Source organism: Miniopterus natalensis, chromosome 1 (assembly GCF_054644295.1).
Source record: "Miniopterus natalensis isolate mMinNat1 chromosome 1, mMinNat1.hap1, whole genome shotgun sequence".
Taxonomy (NCBI): domain Eukaryota; kingdom Metazoa; phylum Chordata; class Mammalia; order Chiroptera; family Miniopteridae; genus Miniopterus; species Miniopterus natalensis.
The window spans coordinates 193,234,013-193,250,567 of NC_142081.1; the positions used below are offsets into that span (position 1 = coordinate 193,234,013).

The 16,555-nt window shown below is 36.0% G+C and overlaps 1 protein-coding gene across 7 annotated transcripts in view; it reads left to right on the forward strand.

Moving 5' to 3' along the window:
- Window positions 1-15,909, forward strand: part of LCORL (ligand dependent nuclear receptor corepressor like) — a 105,848-nt gene extending 89,939 nt beyond the window's left edge. For 5 of the 7 annotated variants that reach the window (XM_016199747.2, XM_087828080.1, XM_087828069.1 and 2 more), the window contains one exon: window positions 15,597-15,716. In XM_016199747.2, coding sequence (XP_016055233.2) covers window positions 15,597-15,617 — 21 coding nt within the window. In that variant the 3' untranslated portion in view covers window positions 15,618-15,716. Of the gene's footprint in view, window positions 1-15,596 lie in introns of all 7 variants that reach the window. The other 2 variants (XM_016199749.2, XM_087828088.1) reach the window with 2 other exon arrangements.
- The last annotated feature ends 646 nt before the right edge of the window (window positions 15,910-16,555 follow it).

The following is a 16,555-nucleotide window of genomic DNA, read 5'->3' on the forward strand; positions in this document are numbered from 1 at the left end:
TGATAACTTTAAGACCAGGCCATGTGGAAAGAAGTAAAGACTGTCTCATTACTAAATTGATAAAGCTTATAACATATATAATAATTCTAGGGTATCAGTCTCACATTCACCATTAAGTCACTATGCCCATTGGTACTGCTTTGCGAACCACTTTAATACTCTGCTTACTTAAACAGTGTCAGGGAACAAGATTTTTTTTTCCAACAAATCAGCAAACTTGTTGAATAGATTTTTTCCTCTAGACACTGAACTAGAGTGCATGAATATAAAGATAAAGATTTCTTTCCAGAGACAATCCATAGCCTATCTAGGGAGAAAGTCATACACAGGTAATTTTAAGGTAATGCAAACTGAAGTTACTTTAGCAGCAATTATGTGCTTTCCTCAGTTATACTAACCTGACGTTGATGCCTCAGGGCGACTGTAACCCTTAGAACCTAGCAGAAATAGAATATGAACACTGTAGGTGCCAGTGTAACCAGTTCTCACTCTACTTATTGATAAATGCTAGAAAATTCAAGATATTAGGAAGTGTGGTAGTGCTAGATTCCTTTTCTGACATGAAAGAGTGCCAGGTTACATTTGGAAATTTAAGGAAATTTTATCATATGGTTGCGTTGTTACATTGTATATTTTAGGGGATTTTTCTGAGGGTTGGGGAAGTATTGATGGCTTTATTTCTTCCCTTTAAAACTTTTTTAAAAGCTAAAAAAGTACTATCAGGTCCTTATGTTAAAATATTAAAAGCAGTAATTAAGCTTGTGTTTTAATAGGTAAGATTATTATGGCCCCCTAAATTCAATTATTTATGTAACTTTAAAATACATATTTCATTATTTAATATGCAGTGATTAAAAATTTTAACTAACATTCAGTGTCTAAAATTTTAAAATTAGTCTTCATTATGAAAGAGGAATCAAATCTAAAATTATGCCCTTTGTTTCTTCAGGACAGCTAAAAACATTATAACATATAGTAAGTATGTCAGGAAAAAAGAGGGAAGTGTGATAGTGATTTTTTTTAAAAAATTTACAGTTCACCTAAAAATATACACACATATTTTTAAAAGACTATGATGAGTGAAAAATAAAATATAGTGTATCGTTTTTAATTTTTTATACCATCCTCATTTCATGCTTTTGAGTTTACCAAGGGTAGTTTGCATTAACTCGTTTGCAGCAGAACTGTACTTCGTCCTTTCAGCTTCTCAACCATTGTGTCTTCCTAAGGTATAAATGTAAAATTTGTTTTAATATGATTCTTCATCTCACTAAATATGAGATTACCCTAGAAAAATAAGATGGAAGATGGTGTAATTATTACTTTTCAAATTATTTTCGAAAGCATTTTGTGATATGGAAAAAAATAGTATCATATTAAGAGTTACTTTTCACGTTTTCCCATTTTAAAATTTACTAGCACTATTGTCCTGTTCTGCTTAAAGTTTTATTTATCTTTTACTGATAACTTTCCTTCTTTATTTTTTAACATTCTTTTTTTTAATCAAGGACATTTTTGTAAAGTTGTATTTGAAACTATTTGTTATATTTATCTGATTTTTAAATGTTTCTTAAAGTGTTCTTTTTTTCCTCATTATTCTTGGTATTTCATGCTTCTTTTTGCCTTTTTGGAAATAACTGTAAAATTCATTAGTAGTTTTATATGTGTTTTTCTTCTTCATAGAATAATTAGTGGCTGGAGATTTGAGAGACTTTTAACAATAGGACTTTTCTATAAAAATTCCTAGTTTGATGTATGTAATGAATTGTGGAATGTTTCTATTGATGAAAAGTTTTGCTTCTACCACGAATGTCTTATTTTTGTACATTTCAAAATTAATTGTTCAGATATAGTTTAATACATAGGAGTTTTAAGATTTATACTACATTTGTACTGCTGTGTATCTGGACATGGAAAGGAGGAAGAAGAACTACAGGTCCATTCTATTCTAATTCAGCAAATATTTAATGAATTCCTACAGTATGCTCTTGGGCATGTGGAAGGTTCAGGAAGTTCCCTTTCCATCTAAGTGGGTAAAGACCTACATCATTTATTTATCCAACAAACAGAGTGTATTTTATGTTTTAAAAGGGATATTACATGTTTTAAGGGGATAGAATGGTTAAAGCCATGGTTTTTGCTTTCACAGAGCTTTTCATCTCTTGGGGGACAGTGAACAGGCAACTCCAGTGGAAAGATGAGTGCTATGATTGGGGCAAGAGGTGGATTGTAGGAGCACATGGGAGGGAAATTGAACCCAGGTATGGAGAATTAGGCAAGGATTCCTATATAGCACATCTAAGCTGAGATTGAAGGGTGCCAAAGTGGTAGAAGTTGGGAGAAGAGTATTTCAGCAGAGCAAACTGCATGTGGAGAATCGGGTGACAAAAGAGAAGGCTTGTTTGGAGCACTAAATAATTTTCTCCAAATAGCTGTGTTATAAAATAGGGATTAAGGATGGGGCAGGGGGTGGTTGGAAAAATAGCAAAAGATAAAGCTACTGAGGGAAGCAATGCCCAAATTGTGAGTTCTTTAAAAAAAATAAAGTGGTTTTGAGCCCTAAAAGTGACATGAATGCAGAAGAATAGATATATTTAAGAAAGTTTTATGAAGTAGAATCAGGACATCTTAGAGAGTGAAGGAATAAAGGATAACACCCAGGTTTTAGGCTTCAGCATCTGGGTAGATGATAGCAATATGCACTGAGGTGTAGGTGCACTCAGGGTGTTCAGTTTTAGACATCAGAGGTTTGAGGCATCCAGAGAAATAACCAAGAAAATATGTTTAGGAAGCAATTAGTTAATAGGGGTTTTTTGCTCAGGAGAGAGGGCTGAGCTAGAGATAAAGATTGATGAGAGTGGAAGAGATTGTTCTCTGAAATGAGAAGAGCCTAGGATCCCCAAATTCCAAAAATATGGAGAAAAGAAAAGATGTATATAATAGGAAACTGATGAGAGTAGTCAGGAGATGAGAGGAAGCCAGGAGAGGGTGGTGAAAAGGAAGTGTGTCACGACAGTGGAGAAAACAGCCGTGTAAACTGTTGATAATGGGTCAATTAGCCTTGAGACATTTCCATCGAATATAGCACAGGAGGTTATTTCATTTGGTTTGGGAGAGAGCAGTTCTGGTGGACTGACAGAACCAGAGACCTTACGATTGAGTATGTGCAGGAAGAGGGCATGAAGGAAGTTAGCACTGAAGACTAAGTGGCTCTGCCTGGAGAGGAGATAGGGAGGTGACTAAGGGAAGGCCTGCTTAAGGCAGGTTTTAAAAAATGTTAGATGACAATGGGAAGAAGCCAGTGGAAAATGAAAGGCTGAAGATACAAAAATGAGACGGCAAGCAGTGAAAGTGGGGTGAAGCCCCTGAGTTGATTATTGGATATTATGGAGCATCATTAGCAACACTGCACTTGACCACAAGAGTCACTTCTCTCTTAAGAAATACATACATACACATAACTTTATAAGTTCATGGGCAAAATGTTGAGGATATTAGAGCCTATTTTCTATGAATTGAGGTAATCTAAGAGCTGTATGGTGGGTATTGATAATATGGGTAAAGTCAAAAATACTATCTCAAGAACTAACAGGATTGAGCAGCTTGTGATTTTATCTCTGTGACCACAATGTAAGCATTGAGAAAGGCGGGCCCTTGGATTTGATAGTTATTGGGTTCACCAAGTGGGTATAACAAGGACAAAGAGATCAAGCCAAGAATTCACCCACTGAGTTGTGAGAAACTATATGATCAAGGTGTAATTCTAGAGGGTCTTTTTTAATAGCACACATTATAGATTTGAGGGGGACAGCAAAATGGGGTGCGTGAAGGGCTTGTTGCAGGAGATGATTTTTGAGGTGATACTAGAGTATGACTATTGGGAATAATAATATAGACCTTTTTAATATCAACGTCTTTGGAGTTCCCAAAGCAAATGTGTGCCTTTTCCTAATTGCCACATATCTGGCTATAAATACACTGACTTTGGACACCTCTGGGGAAATATTAAAACTAGAATAATCTAATGTGGACTTGAAGCTACTAAATTCACAGTTCTCATTCTGCAGTGTTTTCCCATAAAAATTCAGAACTCAAGGTGACGCTTTGAATTGGATTCTGAGGTGACTGAAAAATGTCATTTGTCAGCTTCTCCTGTTTTGTCCATCTGTCCTCAAAACTGACAGAATATACATTTTCCCCATTCTGAATACTGGTTTTCACACAGGTATATAACTAATGAGTGATTTTTAAATTAACAATATATTCCTCAACTTTCTGAAACCCAGACTAACCCTCTATCCTCTGGTCTTGCTTATGAACATTTTACCACATTTTTCGAATCCTAACTCAAGATGTTCTTTTACATTTGTGTGGTTGAGGCAGCCCTTGGCACAGAATATCCTTAAACATTTTTAAATACAATTTAAAGTTGAGTTTCTTCATGTGCATTATTTAGTATCATTATTATCATTTAATGGGAAAACTATGAAGCGAGAGTAGATGATTTTCTAAATTTCATTTTGATAGGGGGGAAAAAAAACACAAACCTTTCCAAATGATTCAGTCACCCTAATCTAGTTTGCTACACAAGCATTCCAAAGATGTATTCCAAGAAACACTAGTCCCCCAAGGTGTTCTATGTGCAAAGGGTTCCATGGTGTAACAACATTGAGAAATGCTGGTTCTCTTTCCTGTGCTTATCAAGTCACAGTGCCCCATTAGCTTGTTAAACTGTATTCTCCAGCCTTTATATATATATGAAAACTTTTTATATCCTACTGAACACAGTTTGGGGAACATAATTGGGAAATGTTGCTCTACATGGTTTCCTACTAGGGTTTCTCTAAAATTACTGTGATATTCCCAGAAAGAATGCAATGACTATAAAAATTTAAGTTAATTTACAAATTAGATTTGTCCTTGTATATAAATTAAGTTAGAGTCATCAAAATTGTAAGAGCTTTATTAAAATTCAGTATTAAAAAGAACTCTGTGGTAAATATCTATAAACCAAAGATGATCACATTCTGATCAGCCTATTCTCTAAGCTTCATTTTTGTATATTAGATTTTATTTCATGCTGAGTTAAGAAAGGCAGAGCTCTGGCAGTAGCCAGTCCAGGTGGCTTTACATACCATGGGGAAAAAACGAATTTAAATATAAGATCACTGTCTCCTCAACTCTTAATTAATCCACAGTTTTAATTTGGTCAGCACTAGATAAAATGATATTTTAATGTAAAAATTAGTAAATTTGTTGGCATTCATTTTTATATGGGCTTCATATTACCACTTTGCTAATTGCCAGTGCCTTAGGTAAAACTATTAAAACTTTACTCACAATACTTTAAATAAGTAAAAAAACTTTAATGAAATCAGGAATTTTAAAAAAGTTATTCTGTTTACAGTTTACTATTTCCCTATCATTGTCTTTTTCATAGGAACTGAGTAAAGAGAAGAGTTTTAGGTCTTGAAGAGCTTCTGACTCTTGCCATAATAGGTATTAAAATGTAAATCAGCTACTTTGATAATCCCTTGTCTTGATGTTTTTTCTTAGACTTTTTCTTGAATATTTTATATCCTGTTACTTTGTCAACCATTACTGAGTTTTTTAGGATATACTGCTTCTCTAATTGCCCCATGTCTTTCGTAGAAAACCATTCACTTTAATCAACAAATATTGGATACTTTTCCTTTTGATCTGCCAGGCATTGTGTTAGACATGAGAGTCACAAAGGAACTCAGGGATCATATCAAAAAATATTTCAAGTTTTTACTTTGTCAACATAATTAAGTATAAGTTGAAGAAAGATAATCTGGTTTATTTTCCATGCCAGTGGATATGGAGTATAAAATTGTTTTTAAACATAATATTCTCTAAATCAGGGGCCCTGCCCATGGCCCACTTTGTAGGTGAAGTTCTGTTGGAGCACCACCATGTTCTTTCATGGACGTGTCTTCTGTTGCAGGTTTTGTGCCATGGGAACTGAACTGAGTAGGTGCAACAGAGATCATATAGAGCCCCCAAAGCCTAAAATATTTACCCGGCCCTTTGCAGGAGAAGTGTGCTGACCCCTGTTTATATCAGTAGAATTTTGGTATTGAGTGGCTTGAAAAAAGTCATTGGAATTTTTTTTTTAGTAGATTAAGGTTATTATGTCCAATTCATAGCCAACACCCATCCACTCCCTCCAGTTGTCCACTCCCTCCTCCCATATAATACAATATATTTCTGACAGGTAGTTTTGTTTTATCTCTGTGGGACAGGACTTGGCTGTATCCAGCAGAGTGATGCTCGGGAGCCCTGAGTGCCAATTTTATTGTTTTGTAAATCTCTATTCTCTTCCTGCAGCCTCCAGACCTGCTTTGTCTATCTGAGGTAAGTTCAAGGGTCGCCCTTCTTTCCCTCAGCCAGCTTCTGCCACCTGTTAGGAAGAGATTGATCTTGGTGCTTCACACCTAAAGGTCCTTCCTCAACTGTTCTCTCCTTTTTACCCCTCTTTTCTGTTTCTTCACATAGGAGTTCGCAGTTCGTAGTTCAGCCCTCCTGGCTACCATTGCCCAACTCCTACCCCTCATCTTCCTGGGCAATGAACAGGTGTGTTTTTTATAGTGGATCTGAGCACTCTGTGGTTATCATGTTAAGACTACTGAAGTCATCTATCATTTAATTACCCCCCCAAAAAAACAGAGTATCTGTCTGAGTGATTTCATCCTGCCAGGTTTTATCTTGGTTATTTTGTTTGTGTGTGTGTGTGTGTGTGTGTGTTTAATTTTAAACAAAACCTTGGCTCCTTCCTCCCCCCAATTCTAATTCCAGGCAACCTGGAAAATTCATTTGTTTCTAACTTTGTTTCTATGTTATATAAACATAGAAAACTAGAATCTATAGACTCCGTTAATTTATTCTTTCAAAACTGTTTGTCTCCTTTGTGCCAGGCAGTATGCTAGACATACGGGATTAATTGGGGACAAAACCTCCCTCATGGTTCAAGTTTATTTGGAGAGGCAAATCTTGAGTAAATAATTACACACATCTTAACAACTTCTTAATTAGGTTATGCAATGAGAATTCCTTATAGGGAGATTTTATCAAGTCAGGGAAATGAGGAAAGACTTCCCTAAGGAAATGGCATTGAGCAGAGCTTTGAATGTTGAGTAGGAATTAACCAGACCAAGTAGCAGAGAACTAGGAGGGAAGAAATGACTTCAGGAAGAGGAATTGCATTGTGAAACCACCTCTAAGGCGTTGCATTCTTGGCAGGAAAGGGGATAAGACATGACTGGTGTGTCTAGGGTGGAGAGAGAAAGAAGGAGCATGGTGTGGTGAAGACTGAAGAGTAAGTGGAACATAGACCGTGCAGGTTCTCTTAAGTCATGGTTATATACTTCCAGTGACTTCCAGTTGCTCTTGGAATAGAGATTTAAATTGGAGGTAGATGGGCAAGGTATATGACATCTTCAGATTCTCCTTTCTAAGAGATCTCCGACTGCATTGTGGAAAATGAATGGTATAGTGCAAGAGTGAAGGCATAGATCTTATGGTAGTCCAGATGAGAACTGTGGTCTACAAACTTTAGTGTGAATCAGAATCACCAGGAAGGCTTGTTAAAAGAGATGGTTGGGCTCCAACCAATTTCTGATTCAGTGGGTATGGAGTGGGATCCAAGTGATGTTTATGTTGCTGGTCCAGGGACCACACTTTCAGAACCATTAGTGGAGAAAGTAGAGTGTTGTGGCAGAAAGGAGATTAATTCTTTACTAATATGATCATGTTATAAATTCCCTCTAAAAACTACTTTCCCATAAATTGTATTGTGCTGTTTTCTCTTTCATTAAATTAGAAATATTTTCTAATTTCCCATTGGATTTCTTCTTTAGTCCATGGGTTATGTGTTGTTTAGTTTCCAGGTATTTTTCTGTTACTAATTTCTAATTTAATTCAGTTATGGTTGTAAAATATGCTTTGTATTATTTTGATCTTTTTGAACTTAATGAGATTTGTTTTATGGTTCAGAGTCTATCTAGATCTACCTTAATAAATGCTCTGTGTGTTCTTGAAAATAATGTGTACTCTGCTGCTGCAGGGTGTAGTGTTCTAGAAATGTCATTTAGGTCAAGAGAGGGTGCTGTTCAACTCTTTTCTGTTTATTGCATTTCAGTCTACTGTTAATTTTTAGAGAGGGTGTTGAAGTCTACAACTGTGATTCTGGATTTTGCTGTTTATCCTTTTACTTCTATCAGGTTTTGTTTTATCTATTTTGAAGCTCTATGATTAGATGCATGCATTTTAAGAATTTTTATGTACTTTTGATAGATTGACTCCCTTATCATATGAAGTGAGCCTCTTTTTTAAATTATTGAGGTATAATTAGCATATAACATTATATTAATTTCAGGTGTGTACAACATTCTGATTTGATATTTGTACATATTGCAAAATAAATACCACAATGTCTAGTTAACAGCCATCACTGTACATAGTTGCAGTTTTTTTTCTTGTGATGAGAACTTCTAAGAAGATCTACTCTCTTAACAATTTTCAAATATATAATACAGTATTATTAACAGTACAGTAATGCGGTACATGAATTATTTATTTTATACTTGGAAGTTTGCACCTTTTGACCTCCTTCACCCATTTTGTCCCACACACACCCCCACCCCACCTCTGGCAACCACTAATCTCTTTATCTATGAGCTCAGTTTTGTTTTTTGTTTTTGTTCAGATTCCATATATAAGTGAGATCATATGGTATTTGTCTTTCTCTATCTGACTTATTTCACTTCGCATAAGGTTCACTTACCATAATGCTGTCAAGGTTTATCATGTTGTTACATACAGATCGCAAGATTTCCTTCTTTTTTATGGCTGAAAAATATTACAGTGTGTGTGTGTCTGTGTGTGTATGTATGCACATATACAATGGAATACACCCCAGAAAATTTTAATCCATTCATCCTTCCAACACTTAGGTTGTTTCCATATCTTGGCTGTTGTACATAATGTACATTATGTTGTACATAATGCTACAGTGAACATGGGAGTACATTTATCTTTTCACCTTATTGTTTAAGTTCTCTTTGGGTAAATATGCAGAAATGGAAATGTTGGATCATATGGTAGTTCTACTTTTAAATTTTTGAGGAACCTCCATACTGTTTTCCATAGTGGATGTACTAATTTACATTCCCACCAACTGTGCACAAAGGTTCCCTTTTTCTGCATCCTCACGAATACTTGTCATTGTGGTTTTGATAATAGCCATCCAACTTTCTGTTTTTTATTTGTCCAATATATTATTTACTTCCTTTTGTCTTCTCTTTTTCTGCCTTCTTTTGGGTCAGTTGCGTATATTTTATTTCTATTTATTTTATTCTATTTAATCTCTTAACTGGCTTTTAAAAAAGTATTTGCTGTCAGGTTCACCCTATATATTACTAACTTATCAGACTACCTTCAAATGAGATGCCACTTCATGTATAGTGCAAGAACTTGCTAACAGTACTATTTACATTTCCTCCCTTCAAGTGTTTGTGCTATAGATGTCATACATTTTGCTTCTAATATAGTTACTATTTTTTATTTACACAATCCTTCAAAGAGATTTTTTAAAATAGAACTATTTCCCCTATGAATTTACTATTTCCGGTACTCTTTATTCTTTGTATATATCCGAATTTCCATCTGATAACCATTTTCCTCTGTCTGAATAACTTTCTTTTAGCATTTCCTGTAGTGCACATTTGATTAATTCACTCAGCCCTAAAAAGTCTTTATTTTACTTATGCTTTTAAAAATATTTTTGTTTGATATGGAATTCAAAGTTGACCATGGCCTTTTACTGCTTTGAAACTGTTGCGCTCCACTGTCTTTTAGCTTACATTGTTTTCCAAAGATAGGTCTGCTTCCATTCTTATATTTGCTATTCTTTTTGTGATGTGTATTTTCTTCTGGTTGCTTATTAAATGTTCTGTTTGTTCCTGGTTATCAGCATTGTGATTATAAATGGGCTTGGTAGTCCTGACTTCATGTTTTCTCTGCTTAGGGCTTTTTGAACTACCTGGATATGAGCTTAGTTTTTATCACATTTGGAAAATTTTCAGCCAGATTTCAAGTTTGTCACTGTCCTCTATAATCTCCTTTTGGGATTCCAATCACATATATATTGTACAACAGATCACTGATACTCTATTCAATTTTGCCCAATTGTTTTCTCTGTTCCACTTTGGGTTATACTATTTCTGTGTTTTTAAATTTATTAACTTTTTTTCTGGAATTGTATAATCTGCTGTTAATAAATTCCAGGGTATTTTTCATTTCATGGATTTGTATTTTCACATCCAGAAATTTAAATTTAGTCTTCTTTGTATCTACCACATATATCCTCCTCATGCTTGTGCTTTCCTCAACTTCTTGACTGTGTGGAATCTATTTAAAATAACATATATTAACTTCCTTGTGTGCTGATTTTACAACCTATGTTATCTATTGATTGACTTTTCTTCTCATTATGGACCATGTTTTCCTGTTTCTTCGCATGCCTAGAGATTTCAGATGAGATATAAGCCATTGTCAATTTTACATTGTATGCTGGATTTTTATTTTTTTTACAATTCCTTAAATGTATTGGGGTTCTGTTCTGGGCATCATTAGCTTACTGAGAAACATTTTATTCTTTCAAATGTTGCTTTTGAGCATTGTCAGACAGAACCAGAACAGCCTTTATTCTAGTAGTGTTTCTCAACTGGCAATGACTTTGCCCTGCAGAGGATATTTAGCAGTGTATGGAAACATTTTTTATTGTAACACCTAAAGGATAGAGGCCAGGGTTGCTGCTAAACATTCTACAATTTATAATAAAACAGCCCCCACAACAAAGAATCATCTGACCCCAAATGTCAGTAGTTCCAAGGATGAGAAACCCTGCCCTAGGGTTAATTTTATGACACTAGTTAGGCAGTACCAATACCTGAGGACTCTACTTCCTGCCCCATGTGTAAGGAGATCTTTCCATTCTTGCTTGTGGGAACATAGATTATATCCAGCCCTTTAGGGTCTCTAGGGATTTTCCACCTGGGCCTTTTCGGTAGTCTTTTACACAGCCTCGGGAAACATTCATGGTTTGATCGTTATCTATAGACTACAGGGGAACCCTATACAGATCTCTGGAGCTCTCCCTGTGCAGCTCTCTCTCCTGTACTCTGCCTCACAAAATCTAGCTGACTTAGACTTCCTTACCTCCAAAGTCTGTCTTCTCATTTCAGGAAGATTCCCAAGCTCTCTTTGGGCTCCTCTCCCTATACTACAGCCTGGAAACTCACCAGGCAGTATCCAGAGAAAATTTTAAAACTTCCCTCCTTTGTTTCCCTTCTTTCAGGGATTACTGTCATCCTTGCATTTTCTGTAATCCATTGTCTTAAAAAAAAAATTACTTTATATATTGCATCTGTTTTTGTAAGTTGCTTAAAATGAGAGGGTGAATCCAGTTCTTGTTACTTCTTCGTGGCCAGAAATCCCAGATTTATTTTTTAACAAATATTTATCCAGTTTCCATATGCTGGGTGCTGAAAATAATATGCTGAACAAGACCAGCAAGAATCTTTTCTTTTGTCAAGTTTGTATTTTAGTGGGAGAAAAAGTAAAATAGAAAACACAAGGCAGTGGTAAATTCTTTTAATGAGATTAGAAGATATAAGGAATTTCTTAAGGGAGGTACTTTAGGTTGAGTTCTCGGGGAAAGCTTTCTGCAGAAGTATTGCATAGCTGTGGGTGGAGCCGAAACATCTAGGATATCATTGCTGGCTGAAACTAAGTAGAATGAGAACCCCTAGTGAGAGATTATAGGATAAGAAGAAAAGAAAGCCTGGGACTCAGCCTTGGGAAATTCCAGTATTTATTAGCCAGGTAGAGCAGGATGACCTACAGTGGAAAGAAGAGGCAGAGGAAAACCAATATTGTGTTTTGTCTCAAAAGCAAAAAAAAAAAAAAGTTTCAAGAAAGTGCCTTGTTCTGCTTGGGCTGCTGTAAAAAATAATTTAAGAAATAGAACCATATATTGTATGGCAAACGAAATTTTATTTTCGTACAGTTTGGGAGGCTGGAAAATCCAAGGTCAAGGTCTGGAGGGTTCACTGTCTGGTAAGGGCTCTCTTCCTGGCTTGCAGATGTCGACCTTCTGTTCTCTGGTTTCTCCACTTATAGAGACACCAATCCCATCAGATTAGTCCCCCACCCTATGATCTCAATTCACCTTAATTACCTCCTAAAGGCCCTGTATCTCTCTTTAAAAAAAAAAAAGTTTTTATTGATTTCAGAGAGAGGGTGAGACAGAAAGAAACACCAATGATGAGTCATTGATCCGCTGCCTCCTGCACATCCCCTACTGGGGATCAAGCCGGAAACCTGGGCATGTGCCCTGACCAGGAATCAGACCTCAACCTCCTGGGTCATAAGTCGATGCTCAACCACTGAGCCATGCTGGCTGGGCAGGCCCTGTATATCTTAATATACGGGGTTAGGGCTTCAACATAAATATGGGAGGTGCACAGTTCAGTAAATATAGAGGAAATGGTCAACAGTGATCAAAATTTGAAAAGTACCCTTTGACCCAGGTGTCCTAATCCTAGATACCAACCCTGTAGATGTACCTGCACACATACAATAAGATTCAAACATATTGATATTTTCACAAAAAGATTGGAATAGCCCCAAAGTCTATCAACTGAAGAACAACAAAGTAAATTATGACATATCCGTAGAGTGGAATTCTATGTAGCTGTTAAAAGAATTTTATTCATTGTACAGACATGAAGCAATCTGAAAAATACACATTTTTTTCCATTACAGTTGGCATTCAATATTATTTTGTATTAGTTTTAAGGTGTACAGCATAGTGGTTAGACAGTCATATACTTTACAAAGTGATCCCCCTGACAATTCAGTACCCACCTGGCAACATACCTAGTTATCACAATATTATGGACTATATTTCCTATGCTGTCAAAATATATAGTTTTTAAAGCAAGATATAGAACAATATACAGAATTGTATAGGGGAAAGGACATAGTTGAAACACAAATATGTCAATGTGATGAATACACAAGAAATTGGTTAACTGTAGTTGCTCCTAGAAGAGGGGCTAGGAGCAGTAAGACTTCATTGTATAATATTTTGCAGTGATTTTCTAAGTTTACAAACATAGTACCTACTTTTAAAATTAAAGCATTGTGTAGAAAGTACATCAAGAAAAGTTGAACAATCTTTCACTTCGTACCAATGTGTATACCACAAATTCCTGACATTAAACCTAGTTTAGTCAAAATTTTAGTTTCCAAATATAAAGGAGTTTGTTAAAAAATTTCCCCTAGGTTGCAAATTCTATGTCTTCCTCATGTTTGTATTCCTAAATTCTTCCTTGGGGGGGGGAGGGGGGGGCTATCCAGTAAATGTTAAATAATTTGATGGTATAGAAAATAGAACTGAAAAGTGCTGTGGTTGATACTAGATTCACTAGAGATCCAGGTTCTTATACTAGTCCACATACAGCTGGTTAGGACACTGAAAAATAAGTTTATCTTTCTATTTTCCTATACCTTAGTTTCCTTATCTTTTTAAAAAGGTCTAGAAAATGCCCTTCTAGCTCTGTTGTTCTCTGGCCAGCACTTCATAAGATAGCTGTATTCTTCTATGATTAGTATTTTGTAGATCGGTAGTGCCCGTATGTACACCAGCTAGGTTTGAGTGTGTATTTGTGAATTGCACGCCAATCTGTGTGTTAGTACTAACGTTTAGTTTTCTTCCCATGCACATGCATAGTTCTGTGCACCCCTGGAGTTTGTGTGCTGAAATTTAGTACTTTTTCTAGAAAAGTAAAAAAGAAACAACCACCTGTCTTTACAGTATTGCAAAGAATGTTATTAAAGTATTCTTCTGTAATACACCTTTGTCAATCAAATAACAAACAGAAAACAAGTTTTTTATGACCATGATTTGTTGCTCTATGCCATCTTTTATTTATTTTTTTGGAGTTGGATACTTGATGTACTTATCTACCAGGGTACCTCAATTAATATGATTGTATTTTCATAGCCTGCCTTGAAGTTTCTCAAAGAAGTGTACATCAAACTTGTTTTGAAAACACAAATAATAAAATTATGAAGAGTCCTTGGAGGAAGGGAAAGCATTACTGCTTTATCTGTGCTTTGCCAGCTTGAGAAATAAAAGAACTTGAGGTCCATGAGGGCACACCAGTCTAATAGTAACTAACCCATGTATTTTCAGAAATCAATTACAATTTGTGATATGGGTGAAAATAGTTTTGGATTTCTAATTTGTCACATATCGGGCCATGATTTACTTTAAGTGTCATCCTATTAATCACATCTCTATGTTTTGGCTTTTTAAATGATATTACTATTTTTTACTTTTATTGTTGAGAGTATTACAGATGTCCCCCATTTTTCCCCCTTTGGCCCTCTCCACCCAGCTCTCGCCCCAGCCCTTCACCGTACCAATTTACTGTTTTTAATGAGTAATCTTTTAGGCTAGTTCATAGTTTGTATCATATCTTTAGGAACCATGTCCTTCAGTGGAACTGGGACTGTTTGCCTGGGGAGGACTCGGGGAGAACATGATAGCTGTTGAATGATGGTGTAACAGGATGGTCTCTCTGGCTTAGTACTGAGTGGCAAAGGAGTTGGTTGGTTAAGGGTGCGAGGGATCAGGAAATGCTGCGGAAGTCTGGCTGCTGCTGCCTTTACCAACTCCGTCACTTAAATGCTAGCCACCCAGCTCATTTTCCTCCCTCCTGATGGGATCATGGACCTGTGCCGTTGCGCAAAGCTTAGGAACGATATCTAGCCAAACCAACCAATGAAATACCAAATAAGCTGTGCAGGAGCTGTTAGTTTATAAACAAAAAGTTGACATCTGAAGATGTGAATCAGCTCTCATTAAGGCTCAGAATTACATGTGCATTGCATGTTGAGTGGACTCTCAGGTTTCTGTGAGTCTAAAGATTTTCATCAGAGAGCCGGTAGACAGGCATAAAGGCAAGAGCAGGGACTGTGTTCCAATCCCAACTCCAGCCCGGTGCCTACAACCTCAGGCATATTTGTACCTAACTCTCCAAGACTCACTTTTATCATTTGTTAGGAGGATAAGTATACTGACCTTGTTATGAAACTTAGATAATACATGTAAATGTGCCTAGAAAATAGTAGGCATTCAGCAAAGGTTAATTCCTTCTTGTCTCAAAGTGGCTCTGATCCTTGGTAGGCTGAAGGCCAAGTTGAAAGGGATGAATCCCACCAAGCTCAGTTCTGACATACGCTGATGAAATCTGTAAATGCAGTGACAATCTTTATCCAGTGGCACCTGAGTGACTGACCTCTCAAGTGCCAGGCTTACTGTGTAGTCTTCAGTTCAGCAGGGAGACAGGTTCAAAACAAAACAAACTCGCACTCTCAGGGTAATACATGCTCTAGCCACTCTGTTTAGAGGTTCCAACAATAAAACTATTAAATTTTTTTCTACAAGGTTGATTTCTTTGAAATTGAAGTAAAACTGAAATGCTTTACACTTTTTTTTCCAGCGTGCTACAAATGAAAACTGATGAGAAACTGAATTTGTCTGATGGGAATGCAGCAAGTTGCCCTTTGAGCCCCATTAAGATGTGCCTTAATCATCCCATTGAATGGAATCTGAATTTGACAGCAGCACCTCTAGCAAGCTGTACAGTTCAAAACCAAAATCTCACCAGTGAAGAGAAATAGATTTCAGTTCTTCTTGCACTATCCTTATTTTGTACGTCAATATTCTTTCTGCTGAACATTAAGCATTTATCAATTGATCTTGAAATATTTCTAGTCCTGTGATTTGTCTTTATATTAAATCATTAGCATTAATCACTTTGCTTATATTCTTTGTACGTTTTTTACATCAGACCATTGTGGAATTTTGCAGTACAGATGGATTTTGATGTTTCTCTTTGTGAATTTTTTATGCCCTAAGTTTAAATATAGTTGTCCCGTTTTATTTCTGTGCACAAAGTTTTAATATATAACGCATTGCGTGACTTAGAAGTGTTGTAAAGATTCGTGATGATGACCTAACCCATGAGCAGTTGTAAAGCAGGTGGATACCAACTACCTCGAATTGGTGAAAGGCAAAGGTATCTCTTAGAAGTGTATCATTTTCAAAGTTATATATGTATAGGAAACTTGATCCTAGTTTACCATCAAGTAGCATGTTTCCATTCATAGGAGAATTTGAGCTGATGAGTCTTCTTTCTATGTACTTTTAAACCTTTAAAGTCTGTGAGCTGTGAGAACAGTGGCACAATCGCATGTTTCCTCTTCAGCAAATCTGTGCCTCTTACAGACAAGAATACTGTTTGGTTTCTGTAAGTTATCAGTTTTGAATGAAAAATGGTAAACGGATTTACATCTATTAATTTTACTGTATTTTAGCCATTTATTTTTAAGTGTAAAGGGGTGTTTTTTAAATCAGGATATTCCTTACCTTTAATAGTGCAAAAGCACATAGCTTCAA